General features: G+C 46.4%; 1 protein-coding gene across 1 annotated transcript in view; it reads left to right on the top strand.

Annotated features, from left to right (window-relative positions):
* Positions 1 to 14,606, top strand: part of PLCH2 (phospholipase C eta 2) — a 73,623-nt gene extending 59,017 nt beyond the window's left edge. The window contains exons 17-23 of the mRNA XM_063417286.1: positions 340 to 447; positions 620 to 744; positions 1,147 to 1,231; positions 1,702 to 1,848; positions 2,702 to 2,781; positions 6,617 to 7,655; positions 11,205 to 14,606. Coding sequence (XP_063273356.1) covers positions 340 to 447; positions 620 to 744; positions 1,147 to 1,231; positions 1,702 to 1,848; positions 2,702 to 2,781; positions 6,617 to 7,655; positions 11,205 to 12,925 — 3,305 coding nt within the window. The 3' untranslated portion in view covers positions 12,926 to 14,606. The remainder of the gene's footprint in view (positions 1 to 339; positions 448 to 619; positions 745 to 1,146; positions 1,232 to 1,701; positions 1,849 to 2,701; positions 2,782 to 6,616; positions 7,656 to 11,204) is intronic.
* Positions 14,607 to 16,192: the final 1,586 nt, after the last annotated feature.

Here is a 16,192-nt window from a genome sequence, read left to right as displayed (position 1 = left end):
GATGTTTTAATAGGAGCGCTGGAATCACCCCTAAGGACACTCTGAGTTCTGTGCTTGTCCAGCTTTGCTGACCACTGAGTCCTCCTCGTCACTGTCCCTGGTTACTTTGAACATGTCTCTTACACATGTTCAAGGTAACATGTGTAACATTTATTTCCATTTACCATGTCTGGTAAATGGAAATAAATGAACTTCTCAAATGCAAGATGGCCTCAGAGTTCAGCTCTTCTGGAGAGCTTCTCTCCCTGAAGCTGTAATAGAATAATTTTCTATAAGATATCTGGGGTTTTTTTGCATCTAAGAAGTCAAATTTGAATCCGTTTTCTTTTTTTTAAATAGTTGCACTAAACTACCAGTCCGAGGGGAGAATGCTGCAACTGAACCGGGCCAAATTTAGTGCCAATGGGAACTGTGGCTATGTCCTCAAACCAAACTGCATGTGTCAAGGTAAGGAAAACCAGCAGAACCAGTGGGTCACTGGTTGCCTGGCAGGATTGAGTGTAGGGCCTTGTTACAGTTTGTTAAGGGTGCATTTCTGATGCCAGAACAAATGGCCCAAAAGGTATCTGTCATTAAAATCATGCTGCACTTTCACATATGGGACTCTTCATTCTTACAGGTGTCTTTAATCCAAATTCTGAAGATCCACTGCCTGGTCAGTTGAAGAAACAGTTGGTTCTAAGAATAATCAGTGGTCAACAACTCCCCAAACCACGGGATTCCATGCTGGGAGACAGAGGAGAGGTATGGGACAGCTGCTGGTTGTTATTTTGTGATACAGAAGGTTTCAGAAGGTTTATTTCCATACTGGCTGGGCTAAGGAGGAGGATTTCACACCCTGCAGCTACTTGTCAGGAGACACAGAACATGAATAAATTATGTCATAAACATCCTACATCTTCAGGTGGTTTTCTTCACTTTTAAGCATCACAGCAGTGGTTTGATGGTTTTCCTCCAATGCACAGTACTTCCATGAGAAGCAAAAAAAAGAGACAGATCTTATCAATTTAATAATCCACTCCATATGGCTCAGGATAAATAATTACCCAGACATTCATGTACAGTGCCCATATTGTAAAAGCCATTTGCTTGGGTTTCATTTTTGTCACTCTTTCTTTCCAATGTTTGTTGCTTTTTGTTTTTCAGATCATAGATCCATTTGTTGAAGTAGAAGTTATAGGCTTACCTGTTGATTGCTTCAAAGAACAAACCAGAGTAGTTGATGATAATGGTAAGATTATCTGGGATTTAGGGTTTTTTATGGGTGAAACATCCTCTTTCAGGCAAGTTTTTTTCATAAGAATAGGAGTAGATTATGACAAAGCACTGAAAACTGGATTTCAGCATTTTTAGTATTAATTAGAGTTGGATTTTGACGTGTTTGAGTTGGTATAAATATGCTGAAGGTCTTGGCATGAAACAAGACATTCATTTTCTCATGATGCGTGAGGGAAGGGCATTTTGACCTTGCTCAAAAGGCAGGTTGGCCAAACCCCTGCTGGAAGCAGGGCCAAATTTAGGTCAGATCCAACTCTGCTCCTTGCAAATCCTCGTGCTGCTCCTTGTGGAACTGCTGGATTTTCCACGATCAATCTGTCAGGAAAACCAGACTGCCACTTCAGCTGAGGCACTCCCTGTGTAGGCAGGAGCTTCTTGTTTGTTATGAATGAGCTCCCCAAGGGCTGCTTCCCCCTTTGCAAGGTTTTAACCCCATGTGGGAGGAGACGTTGGTGTTCACCGTGCACATGCCGGAGATCGCCCTGATCCGCTTCCTGGTGTGGGACCACGACCCCATCGGCAGGGACTTCATCGGGCAGAGGACAATAGCCTTCAGCAGCATGATGCCAGGTGAGAAAAGGGGATTGCCCAATTAATGGGCTGGGATTCATTAATTTCGTCTGTGGAAAATTAAAATTAGTATTGGTATTAGTATCTGCTGCAGAAATTTCTGGTTAGAACAAGAGATTGAGTTCTGTGCCCAATGGCTGATACAGTGATGAAGACTAAATCAATTAACTCTAAGCCCTTAGGACTAGATTTTGAAAAAATGGGTAAGATTGTTAAGCAGGATGGGTAAATGCTGTGGGTTTGGCAGGCTGCTGTACAGAATCTTTACTCCTTTAGTGCTTTTTCCTCTCTTTCTTCACATCAGTTCTTGAAAAAACTCTAGAGAGTTTTGCTTGGGTTTATGACTATGAGTAGTAGTTTAACACAGAACTAAAAGTTACCTATTCTAATGATGGGATTCAGGTAATTAAAGGCCATTTTCTGACAGTGTCCTCTTTCTGTTTTCAGTTCAGCCTTCTTTCACTTTAAAGCTTCTTGTCCATGTATTTTTCTTTCCTTTCAAAGTAAAGAAAAAAGTTTGTCTTTAAGATTAAAAAAAGAGTCCACTCTCAGTAAACTGACCTTGGATGAAAGGTTTGCAGTCTTAATAAAGGACTGAAAGTCCAGAGGAGAGAATGTGGTCAAGTTTAAATCACGGATTGACAGCAGCAATAACGAACCCTGGATGAAACAGGGCAGGGCTGTTTTATGAAATCAGGACAGAAAATGGGGGTGAAGTTTGCCAGTGGTGTGGCTCAGGCCCTTGAGCCTGGATCCTCACTGGGAGAATCCTGCTTGTTCTCCTCTGCTGCTCACAGGGGAATCTCCTGTGAGCTGTCCCAGCCCTGTGCCAGCTCTGCTCCCTCTGTTTCAGGTTACAGACACGTGTACCTGGAAGGCATAGAAGAGGCTTCCATCTTTGTGCATGTGGCCATAAATGACATTTGTGGTAAGGTGAGTGTCCCTGTGGTGTGCAGCACCCCCACAGGAGCTGCCAGGGTCTCCTATCACACCAGGGAAACTCAGGGGGTGAAGGTCCAGGCTGAGATTTTTGTTCACTTGGAGTAAAATTTATCTTTGTGCTTGTCAGGGTAGCCTGGGATGTTTCTGGGTATCCATGCAGATAAAATCAAATTGTAGGGAAAGATATAAAAGAGATTCTTGCAGTGCCTTTTTGAGGAAGCCATAGGGGAAGGTTATTTCATTGCAGAACACACATTTGTATAAATAATGTGATTGTGTCCAGTCCTGTGAGTGCACCTTGCTGAACCAAAGGTTACAGACCTCAACCCTGAGCACTTTGTTCCCTGCAAAGCTGATGCTATAAAGGCTCTGCCTGATGTTTTGGCATTTTAAATTTAATTAATTTATTCAACCTTATTTGCTTTGGATTTTTTGGCCATAATACCTCTTAAAATGCAGAGGAAAGGCGATGCTAGTAATAATTGGACATATTTACACCCCTTGTCTATTATTAAGAGTGTGTTTGCTTCACATGCAGGAAACAAACAACTCTCAGCGTGCCACATCTCAATTTCCACGAAAGTAAAGCCCTAATTTCAGACCTTTCCTGGGCCAGACAAAAACGAGACAGCTCCTGTCCTCTCAGAGCAGTGCTGTGTGCTGTTAATGTCAGTGAAATTCAGGTACAGAGCACCTTGCAGGGCCTGGAGGATCTCAGTGTGTCCTGCAATATTGGCATTGCAGCAGGAGGAGGCATCCACGGGCTGGGGATGCCCAGCTCCTCCTGGGATGCACTTCCCCAACAGGAAAACAGCTTTTTTAACTGCTAGACCTTAATCACGCCTTAATTACAGAACCCCATCAGCTTCCAAGTCGCTGCCCTTGCCAGCAGTGTTTCATGGAAGGAACAATGTTCATCCCTGTGAATGTTTGAAGTATTTTCAATTCAAACCTCCTTTGGCAAATCCTCTCTCTGCTCAGCCTTAATTTCCCAGCCTTTCATAATTATTTGCCCTTACCAATTTCTTCATGAGTGACTGGCTGCTGACAGTTTGCAGAAGGGCATCCTGTCCATTTAAACTTGGGCAGTCTTTTTGGGACATAGATTTCCTTGGTGTTCCCTGATTTGCTGCTTATTGTCACTGCAGTCTCTCTGGGTTTGCTGGTGTTAAGTGATTCTGTGCCTTGACAAAATAGAAGGATTTGAAAAGAAAGCCTGTATGTGTTGTGGTTTTGTTTTGTTTTTTAATTTATAATTTTAATTAAAAACTACTGAAAATGTGGAACAAATATTACACGTCCCTTTCTGGTTTGGTCTGTCTGTATCACTTTTTTACTTTGATTTTTGGTTGACAGAGTGCTGTCCAAATTAGAATTTTTTCTTTTCTCCTCTCCTTAATTATGAGCAGAAAAATCAGCCTGGTTTTACCCATTCTTTATTAATCCAGAGATTCTAATGCATACATTTACATTTTGGGACTCTTTTATAAATGGAGATATTCCACCTGCTCAGTAGCTTGGTATTACTAAAACAACCTTAGATTTTTTTTTCCTTAACTTGTGTGTGAAATCTCTTTCAGATTGCTCTGTCTCCTGAAAAGTCTTTTCTTTGTTTCTGTCTCTTCCGTGCTCTGCTCACGTACTGCAGAATTTCTTGTGGTTTTTCTAGATGTGCCTATCTCTGAGCCCCTCCCTCACTGTTACTCTGCCTTTACTCTGTCTGTTTGTGATTTCAGTGGGCTTCTCTATGTCCAAAAAGTCTCCTTTTAGAAGCAGAGCGTTTTTAGACGCCTTGAAGGTACCCCCTCCTGCCTCAGGGAGGTGCAGACACCACCACACACCTGCATGCCTCGAGCTGGGAGCTTCATCAGCATCACCCTCTCCCTGTTAGCATTTCTGAGCTCATGGCACATGGATTGTGACATTTGACATTTGTCACTCCTGCGGGGACATCCTCAGCCAGAGAGCCCTCCCCCTGTGAAGCAGATCCAGGATAAAAGCCCTGCCATCCTCCCCCTTCTCTGAGCCTCTCCTGCCTTTATTTTTGAGGGCTGTAATTCCAACCCTTCTTTCACATTGACAGTGAATCATTTGCTAAATTGTGGGAAAGCCTCTTGTGCTGTTTTCCAAGCCTGCTTTAGAGAGTGAAACAGCCCTGTAAAAGCTGGGCTGGGAGCTGAAAGCACAATGTCCTGGATCTCCCTCAAAATTTCGCTCTTTTATTTTTTTTCCTTCTTTTAAAACTTTTTTTTATCTCCCCCAAGTTAACCAAATCTGCCTTTGGGTTCTTGAATCACTCCACTGATTCAAGCAACAGTGTCCAGCTTAACAAAGCTGCACCAAAGAAGCCAGAATGACACCTGGGGCCCTGCACTGCGTGTCACCCATTCCATCAGTGCTTCCCTTTAATTTTTGGTGGATATTATTTGTCTGTGTTGTTTGTATGACAATCTTTTCTGGGTTTTGCAAATATTTATATTGTCTGGTTTTATTAGCAATAAATTCATGTACTTGCCAGCTTGTCTCCCAGTAATCCAAGCAGACTGTTCAATAGTCTGGCTCTCACAGGAGATTTTCCAATATTTAATATTTGCCTTGCATGGGAAAAATCAATCCCCACCATCTTTATCTTATCCTAAAGGTAATTTTTGATAATGCCCTACCCACACTGGAAATTGGCACGTGATAACTAAACTTCAGTCAATTATAATTGACTAAACACTATATTAAAAAATAAAATTACGAACAGTTATTGGTCCTTGTGTCAGCCAAATAAATCTTGGCCCCACATGGCAGCTTGATCGAGCTGGGAAATAAAGAGAAGAAAGGGGGAGAAGTAGAGAAAAAAAAAGGAGAAAAAGAGAAATACCTTTCTGTGCTTTAAGTGATCTCTGTGTGCAGAACAACCCAACACTGTCTCAGGCATCAGCCTGCTGCTTCAAAAGTTGGCAAGTACACCTGGAATGTTTGCAGGAATGCTGGAACTCTGTTTCATTGAAATGTAAATCAGTTGTATGGTGGTGGGAGATTTATGATGGTGAATTAATGTGTTTGATGCTTAAATAACTACTGAAGACTATGGAGAACTGTATTATGACACTAACTCCCCTTGTTTATAGTGTGTTTCCTCAGTGCTGAAAACATACACGAATGTCTTGGGATAAGGGTAGGAAAAATTACCAAAGTGTAATCACACAGGTAGAAATTGAAATATTCAATGATCTTTTGTGTGTGTATAGTTAACTGCTGTTCAGGACAGTGCTCAATTCAATTGAAGTGTAAATCTCCTTTATACTGAAAAAATATTCTATTTTATGGTCAGGGTTTATTTCCCAGCAGTTCCTAGAAAATGCATTTATAGCAAGAACTTTAAATACATCTGCTTTGGGTGAAACTGAGAAACTCTTCAGCTTGCAGAATGAAATGCTTGTAGACAGAAGTATTTCCTTTTTTCTTTTTTTTTTTTGTCTTTTCAATAGCTCTTATGTTTATGTAGATGTTGTAAGTAGTTACATGCTAGAAAGAAAACGATGACAAATACAGAGATAAGTGTGGCTGGAAAAACGTTATCAAAAACATAGCTGAGAAAAGAAAAAAAAGGGATGTGTTATTTTGCAAGGCTGCTGTTAGTGATTTTTTCCATTTTTAATGCCTGTCCTATTTCTGGGTTAGTTCTCATGCTGATGGTAGGAGTGTAGCAGGAGACTCTGCATGTGAAAGATCATTTGTCCGTGAGTTCCTGCGCCCACAGGAAGAACCTTGCATTTTTCATAAGGGACTTTTTTACATTTTTTTTTTTTTATTCTTTTCTTATTTCTTTTCGCAGGCCAAACAAGCTCTAGGTCTAAAAGGGCTGTTTCTCAGAAATCCAAAGCAGGCCTCTCTGGACAGTCATGCTGCTGGGCAGCTGCACCGCAAACACTCCTTTAGCAGCCACCTCCTGCGCCGCACGGCCAGCGCACCCACCAAGAGCCAGAAGAAGAGCAAGAAGGGCTTTCCTGAGATCGCTTTGGACACCAAGGACAGCAGCTCTGCAGGGGCTGGAGAAGGGAGGGAAGTGGAGGCTGCCTCCCAGCCTCGCTTTGTGCAGGAGCCAGAGAGCGCTTCCCCAGCTCCCCGCGCCGCCGCCGGCGGGGAGGCACCCGCCAAGGGCTTGAAAGGTAAGGCCCAGAGCTGTGCCAAGGGGCCAGGGCAGAGCTGTGCCCACCCCGGGGCTCCTTTCAGCGAGCCCTTGCCCAGGGCACACAGGGTGAGGCTGCAGGAGCCCCAGGGAGAGAAGCAGAGCGTCTTCGCCCGCTGTGCCATCAACAGCTCGGGCAGGATCGGAGTGGCCACCAACTGCATGAGGTGCATGATCGGCTCCAACGAGAGCCCCGACCCCGAGGGGCCCTGGAGTGACCACCCCGGCAGGCCCGTGGCCAGAGAGCCCCTGCAGGGCAGCAGTGCAGAGGAGAGGATAGAGCTCAGGACCTGGGTTGTCAGAGGGCAGCCCAGGCCACACTCAGATCTGCAGCCTTGCGGCAGCCCTGGAAGTGCAGATGATGTGACAAGGAGCACTCAGCCTTTTGTGAGCCCGGGGAAGACAAGTGGTGACTCTAAGTGTCACGGAATAAAGGCTCATTCCCGGCAGTGGTGGCAGTGCCAAGCAGGTGGCAAGTATGGAAGCACTGTCAACTTGGTGGCAGCCAGCAATGGCTCTATGTCCTCCAACTCCAGCAGTCTAGAAAGCCTTGGAAGCCCAGAATTCCCCAAGCACTGGTCTGAACCCTCTCGAAGGCAAGTGGGCACCCTACAGAGGGAAATGAATGCCTTGTTCGTTCAAAAATTGGAGGAAATTCGAAGTAAATCCCCTATATTCTTTACTGGTAAGACCAGATTTTCTTCACCCTTCTCCACTGTAGATCACATCATTGTCTCAGCTTCTGCATAGTGTCCTTATCTAGAGGCTCATCTATGTTGTTTGGCTGTCAAGAGATCTTTTTTTTTTTAATTTTGGCAATGACAGAAAAAAATCCGCATAAATATTTTTATTTTTATTTTTGTAGATGTGTCTGGCTTAGATTAGTCCTTGCCATGCCTAGTTAACCATCTCCAGCAGTGACACTGTTAGTAGTCCATAAATGTCGGGGTTCAGGGTTTTTTGTTTCCTTGGCCTTTATAGTGAATGTGGTATGATACTAAGTAAATTTTAAGATCCAAACCAGAGCATTAAGTGAGATTGAATATGGAAAAACCACATCAACAAACAACATTTCCATGATCAGCCTTTGTGTTCCACTGAGGCATAACCACATCAGGAGTGATGCCTGATGCACTCTCTGATAACAACAAACCTGTTCCCTCCTCAAAGATCTTACAAAATCACTGCTGTCAGTCCAGGAATTACTGAATGGAATTCTCTGCCCTGGGGTGTTCAGGAGATCATATTTTATAAACACAGCAGCCCGTTCTGGTGCTAAATGTGCGTGCAAACATTTCTTCTGTGCTGTGATGTTACACACGCCCTGGCTGTGGCAGAGCTGCCCAGCAAGGTGTGATCTGCTGCTCCTGCCATCAGCCAGGCTGGGGCACTCCTGGCATTCCCCACTGCAAACCAGAATGTGCCCACTTAGAGGAAAATTCCTCAAGCTGCAGCATTTTGTGGTTGTTTCACACCAGAACCAGGAGTGTGGTCACCGGGGCTGTGTGACTGCACCTGCACCATGAACTGGGGGTTTGTAAAAGTGGGAAATCAAAGCAGAGGCAATCCAAGGATATCTTTTAGTAGGAAAAAAGGTATTTTCCCTCCTGGTTTGGCAGGCATGGGAGAGAAGGAAAGAGATTTTGATAAGAATTTTCTGCTTCACAGAATTGTATGAAGAAGGTAGGATATATACAGCTTTTGGCTGTGACTTCAAGAGCTCCTCTTCAGGTCCCTCACCCTCTTTGTTAATTGTCCAAAAAGCTTGGACACTGATGGTTACATTTTCAGGAACAGTGAAGTGACTTTGGTGCTTTTCCTAAGATGTAATCCCTTTTTTAGTAACACATTCTGACTGCCCACCTATAGTGGGCTTCTTTGAAAGCCTCACACAGAAATTTGAGATATTTTATTTATTTGACCAATTTCATCTGGCTGGGTGTCTATTCTATTTCTATTCTAAAAACCTTCTATTTTTTACCCTTTTTTTTTTAACATATTTTTCCAATATCTGCTTGAGCTTTTAGGAAAATACCAGGACAGTGGGAGGGGAGAACTTGCAGTTAATCCAAAGCAGCAGAACTCTTTCTGTGCCTAAATTATTGGCATTGGGCTTTTCACAAACTCTGAGTACTGTGACATATGAAACCATTTCCCATTATCAGTGCCAGCTCCCCTGCCAGCCCCCCAAGTCACTAAACAAATATTGTGATATGCTTGAAATTTGATTAAATCCATCTGACTTCCCAAGCATGGAATCAGCAAACCCTCCGAATGGTGAAGTGGTGCCTTGGCCTGGCTGCTGCTGGTGCAGTGACAGCCCCTCTGTGTGCACAAACAGCTCCTTTCCCCTCCTCCTGCAAGGCCGTGCCTTGGGCCAGGAAACCAGGGAAACCAGCTCCGTGGCTGCCCTTGGGAATTGGCATTCTGCTGGGGAAGAGCCCCTGGGATAAGGCAGGAAACTACAGCTGGTCCTTTATGGCAGCAGCGTTGCATTTTCCAGGGGTTCCCCTTCCAAGCGTGCCCCAGTCTGTGCTGGTGGATGGGGAGAAGGAGAATTCATAGGTCTGGTCAGCTCTGGGCTCTTCCTGACACTCCTCCAGACACTGAGAGTGGAATGTTGGGTTTGGATTGTGGGCACACGTGCCTGATTCCCTTCCAACACTCCCAGCTAATGCAGGACAAGCCAGGGAAGAGCTGCTCCCATCCCCGAGTTCTGCACTGGGCTGCAAATCCTGGTGCCCAAGGAAAGGTCTGGAATTCCCTGGGCAGGTTCTGGGAGTGCAGGGAATGTTTTCCATTAGGAGAGGGCTTTGGAGGAGTCCAGCCTCCTCTGTCCTTGCCTATGTCAGGGTACTTGGAATTTGATGATTTTTAGGGTCCTTTCTGTCACAAACCACTCTGTGATTCCGTGACTCCATGATTCTGTGATTCCATTCCCTCGTCCAGTGGAGTGTGTTTCTTCAGCACTAACAAATATTTTCATTCTTCTGTGATATAAAAAAAAATTAACTTAATATCTGTCCATGTGTGGATTCCATTGAGTGCTCTGGTTGGTCAGAAATTCTTAGGATCCTACAACCGTGTGTGAATATCCCTGTATGTCTCCTTTCCCTCCCCCAGCACTAATTTATCCTGTTATCTGCACCTGCCTTCCCTACATTAACTGGATTTTTTCCTCTGTTCTGTCCTATTATTCTACATGCACACTCTCTCTCTCTAGTTAAGAACTGAAAGGACAAGCAAGTTAAAGGTAATGTCTGCTGAGTGTCCCCGATTCCAGCTCCTTGTTGCCTGTAGTCCTGGTTTTTCCTTGTTTGCTGCCCTATAATTACCTGCTCCTGTAGCCCTAAGGTCGTGGTCTGGCTCGGTGGTGCTTTGTTAGTTCTGGAATGCATGTCTGCACTGTGCTTTGGAGATATGGCAAATAATCTTTTTGGCATGATTGCTTTGGCTCCCAGGGTGCAGGTGATAAACACTGCAGAGAATGGAGCATTTTCTCCAGGTAATTGGTGGCTGTTGTGATTCCCCAGGGTTGCACTCCCAGCCTGCTGTTCATGACCCATCTGTCTGCAGGGTTTTTTTGAAATAGAAATTACCGAGTTTTTTTAAGAAGAACAAAGTCTGCCTGAAGCTTTTGTTTTGTTTTTAAAAGTCCTGTTGCCAACATTCCACCGTCTGCAGATCAATTGTAATCTGCCCCACGAGTCCTGTGCTGCTCCTCTTCTGAGTGCTTGGTCACTGGGATCACATCTGCTGGTCAAACTGGTGTTTTGATTATCGTACATGCTCTGCTTGTGCTCTGATACCCTGACCTGTCTGAGTGCTGGAAGGAAGGAAAACTGCAAATCAAGAGGTGCTGGATAGTGGAGGAAGCAGAGTTGGTTTACAAAAGGGGACACAAAGGGCAAAACCTGCTGGGTACTGTTGTTGTTTGATAAGAAAACCAGAACAGTCACATGGTGCTGCTGTGCATGGGCTGAGGTTTCTGGATGTAACAGGGCTTTGTGCAGCTAAAACTGAATGTGCAAAATGTTTTGCTGCCTTTGGCCAGGCATTTGAAATCACAAGTTATTTTTAAAATCGTGATTAACACAGGCAACTAGTACCTTGAGAACAAAATGGTAACACATAGGGAATGAATTTAGTCTAAGCTGTAATTTATAAGAGATAACTAACCCTGTATCTCTGTTTTTCTTGTTTCTTTCTTTTTCTTTCCATGCCTCCCAAGCAGACGTCTGCCACTTCTCAATCCAGAGGTCAGTCACTTCTTTATGCAGCCTAGAAACGATCACAGAAGAGCCTGTCCTTGCCAATGAGAACCATCACTGCAGCCTTCTCTTCCCTCTGCCCGTTACCCCTTACAGCGACTCTGAGGAAGGATCTGGCTCTGACCACTCCACCGAAGCTCCATCAGAGGGAAGCAGCACACCCAAGCAGCCTCAAGAGCCCTCCAGAGAACAAGGAACACATCTGGCTGCAGAAGACCAAGGGCAGGCTGTCCCAAGAGCAGCTGACACGAGTGTGGTAGCCCCGGAGGATGAGAGGACGAGTGTGGCAGGATGTCCCACAGAAGGAAATGGCTGGACACAGTGCAGTGAGGCTGAGGAGCAGGGTGGATCAGCAGCACATCCCCAAAAAGCCAGGCTGGTGGAGGCAGCAGGTCTCAGTGCTGGCCCACCCGTAGGAAACTGCCAGAAACAAAACAACCAACCAGGTCAGGTATTAACAGACACAAAAAGCACCTCTGGATCCACAGGGCAAAACCCGGGTGCAGCAGCTGTTCCACCCCAGCAAAGCAACGCCATTAACAGCCCCCAGGCAGGTTCTCCGCACAAAGCCCGGGCTGCACAGGCTCTCCCTGCCCCTGTTTCTCACACGAGCTCTTACGTGTTGGCAAGAAGGGCAAAGAGTGAAGCACTGAAGATGTCAGACCCCTCAGTGAGGATCCCGGGCAGCCTGTCCCCAGCAGCAGAGGTGTACTTTGATGCCACTGTCAACGACAGGATCTGGAGCAAGCTGGACTGCGGCAGCCACCGCGACAGCATGTCCTCCTCGTCCAGCATGTCCTCCAACGACACCGTCATCGACCTCTCGCTGCCCAGCCTGGCCCGCAAGAGCCTCCCGGACCTGGGCATCCGCCAGGACAGCCTGGAGCCCCTGGCCCTCAGGAAGGGGCTGCGCCCGCGCTCCGCCACCGCCTGCAGCACCGAGATGCCCATGGTCAGCAAGAGCAAGTCCAACCCCAACCTGAGGTCCGGGCAGCTGCCGGCCGACGAGCTGTGCCCCCGGCCCCTGGCCAGGAGCCCTCAGGACGCGTTCTCGTCCATTCCCAGGAGGCACACCTGGAGCAGGCTCTACATGGAGAGCCTCAGGCAGTCCTCTATCAAATCCAAAGCGCACGACACGGTCGGGAACAACCAGACCAAGTCCAAAAGCCTCGGGGACCTCACCTCTGACGACATCGTGTGCACTTTTGAAAGCAAGTACCGCAGCATCAGCAGGAGCTTCGTCACCCGCTCCATGCGGGAGCAGCGCCGCTCCTCGGGGCTGCGGCCCTCGGCCAGGCCCCGGGACGAACTGACCGAGCAGCTGAAGAGGCTGACGGCCTTCCAGCAGGAGAACGACATCACCTCCCCCATCAGCCTGGAGCCCAGCGAGTCGGAGGAGGAGGGCGAGAGCGCGGGGCTGCTGCGCCGGTCGTCATCGCGCAGCCAGAGCCGCGTGCGCTACATCGCCAACAGGGCGCGGCAGGCCCAGGAGAGGCAGCGCCTGCAGGGCCGGGCGCAGCTCGGGGGGAGCCCCATCGAGGAGAGGGGCAACCCCGAGGGCGCCTGCAGCGTGGGCAGGGCCGGCTGCAGCGACCCCGCCGCCCACGCCGCGCCGCCGCCCTCGCCCAAAGCGCAGCCCGACGGCGGCGCGGACACCGAGGTGTTCTTCATGCTCAAACTGTGACCGCGGCGGCGCTGGGCGCTGCCTGCACTCCTGGCACAGCAAAACGCAGCGACCTGAGAGGCCCAGAACATCTCCTGCCACGGCTCGGTGCTTCCTGGCCTTCCCTTGAGCCCGAGGGTGCTGAATGTCACGACTCCAAAAGAACAGACGAGGATTTTTTTAATCGCGCTTTGCCCAGCCTCCGATCTGGCCTCCCTTGTGCGCCACCACTTCTTGCGTTTGCAGTTTGCTCTTGGTCTTTACTAATTTCAATAATTCTCCTGACAACAGGCAACCTTGGTGTTTAACAGCGAAATGCGATGCTGACGACAGCTGAGGTAAATTGTGCTCTCCCAAATCGTGGCTCCATCCGAGGAGGCTGACTTAGAATGGAGTTTTATTTTCTGGAAGAGTTTGAGGCCTCTGAGGGTGTGAATTAATAATGTGGTAGATACAGTCCATCTTCCATCGTGGACATGCTCATTTCAGTGAAAATCCATCTTTTCTCTTTGAAGAAGAGCTCTCTTGTTCCAAAGCAATGCTTTTATCAACCCAGCCTGTTTATATATCTATATATCTATATATACACCTGTGTGTATGCAAAGATGTGTCTGCACACGTGTGCACACGTGCACACCCTGAAACCGAACTGTGACTGTTCCTTGTCTCAAGGCATTGTCTGAGGGAATTGAGACAGGAGAGAGAAGGGAATGGCTAAAAATAGGAAACATCTCCTGGCTTGATTCAGAAATGGCTACAAAGCATGTCAGTCTTTTCTTGAAACAGCACTGTCCCTTCTCGTGGTATTTTAACAATGCTGCTGTACATAGCACTTTTTGGATGAATTTTACTATTTCTGTATTGCACTGCCATGCAAAATTTTCAATGACATGTTTAAAAAAGAGAGATATTTAATTTTTTTAGATGGACATATTTAGAATTAAATAACAAACTAAACAGAGTAATAATTTTTCCTCCCCCCCTTTTTTTTTTTTTTTTAACTTTTTATTTTTAGGGATGTTGTCATGTGTCCCCCCCAGTCCCCAATTACGATGTCATTTATTATAGATGTACATTTTATCAGTGATGGAAAAGAATGTTTACTGAGATGCATTTTAAAGAGAAACAGAGGTTTAATTTTATTTCAGGCTGCATAGAGTCCCTATTATCGAGAGGATATTTTGCCTTTGTAATGATTCTTTTGTGTATATTGCAAAATTTAAGAATTTGTTTGTAAAGCCACCTTACACTACTAAAATAAACATATTTAACCTTCCAGCTGGTGACTCTAGCTGTAACACAACACTGGGGTTTCTGATACACAAACGTGGTTCATTTTATCTGCTTTGTTTTCCAACTTCCTTTGTGGATAACAATTAATTTGACTCTTTTTCAGAGGGGTAGCCAGCACAGACCCAGCTCACATTTCCTCAGGTCGTCCAGAAAGGTTGGCAAAGACTAAAATTCTGTGGTGTGAGACACAGCACAGGGCTGGGGCAGAGCCCTGGCTGTGAGGATGAAAATTCAGGATGAAACTGGTGAAATTTAGCAGCCAAAGAGGCAGAAGGAGCTGATCCACCCTGGAGCAGCTGTACAAGTAACACAGATGGCCCCGTTTCATCACTGAGGGGGTTTAAAGCCTGGCTGAAAATGCTGCAGCACAATTTTGCTCTTCACCTGTCACTCGATTGAAAAATCACTTCTATTCCTGTCCCCTCAAAGTGCGCAGTGAAAGTGGATTTCACTTCCTTCACACTCCTCCTGAAGGGCTGTCACTTGTGGGGCTGGAAAGGGGCTCTTGGTTCTAATTTTAGTAACACTTGGCCACAAGAATTTAAACTCTGAGCTACCAAAACAGCAACAAAATTTAAACTCTGAGAGATCAAAATGTGACAGTGTTATCACCATAACTGGTGATGGTGCTGGAGGGGTTAAATATTCCGATTAAATCTTTTCAAATGCTTAGAAAATGCATGTTTTGCCTGAAAATATTCCCTCAGTTTTCCAGTTTGCACAGCTTGTCTGCAGGAAGGACTGGGATCCTGCAGATCCTGGGGTGACCCAGTGCAAGGAAAGGAGGTGAAGCTGCAGCAGAACGTGGGATCTGCCAAGAGGAGCCTCCCATTGTGTCCCAGCACAAAGCAAATTTCATTAACATTCTCTGGATGGAAAAATCATTCTTGTAATACTTTAATTTCGGGCTGAAAAGCTGCGGGGAGTCGCTGCTTTTGTAGCTTTAATGTCAAGTACATGCAACTTGACAGCTTGGGAAAGTCAATGTTTAAAAGGCCTATTGTGTCTTCTCAAAGACTAAGTCTCACAATCAGATTATTTTCATCTTTAATTGATTAAGCAATACTAGTTAGATCAATGCCCCTCACAGGATCAGGTAGCCCTTCAAAACATTTATCTTTGTTCAGAATTTTAACCAACAGTGTCTGGATTTAACTCATGAGGGTACATGTGAAATTTGCCCTCTTGCTTCCAAATTAGTAGCAAGCACTTTTACAGCTGGTTTTGTGGCACTGCATAAGACTGCCTGTTCATCAGGTATTTATTTATTCCTATAAGTGGAGTTTATTCCAGCATTTATGAATTATTTGGCATTTAAGTCAGCAGAAAGTCAGTTTTGCTCTTCCTGAGACTCCTGTAGGTGGATTCCAGTTCATGAAAAGATGTAAGATGTGAAATCCAAAGTCTCCAGATCACAAGCAGTGCGTTGGACGGGGCTGGACGTGGAATTTGTGCTCTGTTTGGCCTTCAGGAGCACTCAATAATAATGATCATCTGATAATGAGCACTGGATTGTGTCTTTCAAAGCTGATTTTGTCCGTGTGATCAACAGGCAGGAAAATGGGCACAGCTGCTGGGGGCAGCTCCCAAGGGAGGAATTTTACAGCAGCACCACGGGCCGGGCAGAGAATTTTGTGAGTGTGGATGCAGCACCCAGCTGGACCGAGCCCCTCCAAAGCCTCTCCTTTGGGGTGGGCTCCTCCTTCCCCAAAGCCCCAGGTGTCCCCCGGCCTAGCTGGCACCTTTAGAGACCCCTCCTCCTCCTCATCCTCCTCCTCTCCTCCTCCTCTTCCTCCTCCTCCTCCTCCTCCTCCTCCTCCTCCTCCTCCTCCTCTCCCGGGTATTTAACCCAGCGCGGGATGCCCGAGCTGCTCCCGCACGGACGCACGGACGGACAGACGGACCCAGGGAGTCTCTGTAAGTGAGAATTTCCTTCATTCGCTTCGTTCTCTGCTTTGGCAAGGGCAAAGCCCGGTGCCACGGGCTCCTTGCTGG

This window comes from Prinia subflava, chromosome 21 (assembly GCF_021018805.1).
Source record: "Prinia subflava isolate CZ2003 ecotype Zambia chromosome 21, Cam_Psub_1.2, whole genome shotgun sequence".
Taxonomy (NCBI): domain Eukaryota; kingdom Metazoa; phylum Chordata; class Aves; order Passeriformes; family Cisticolidae; genus Prinia; species Prinia subflava.
This window is presented reverse-complemented; position numbering and strand designations above follow the sequence as displayed.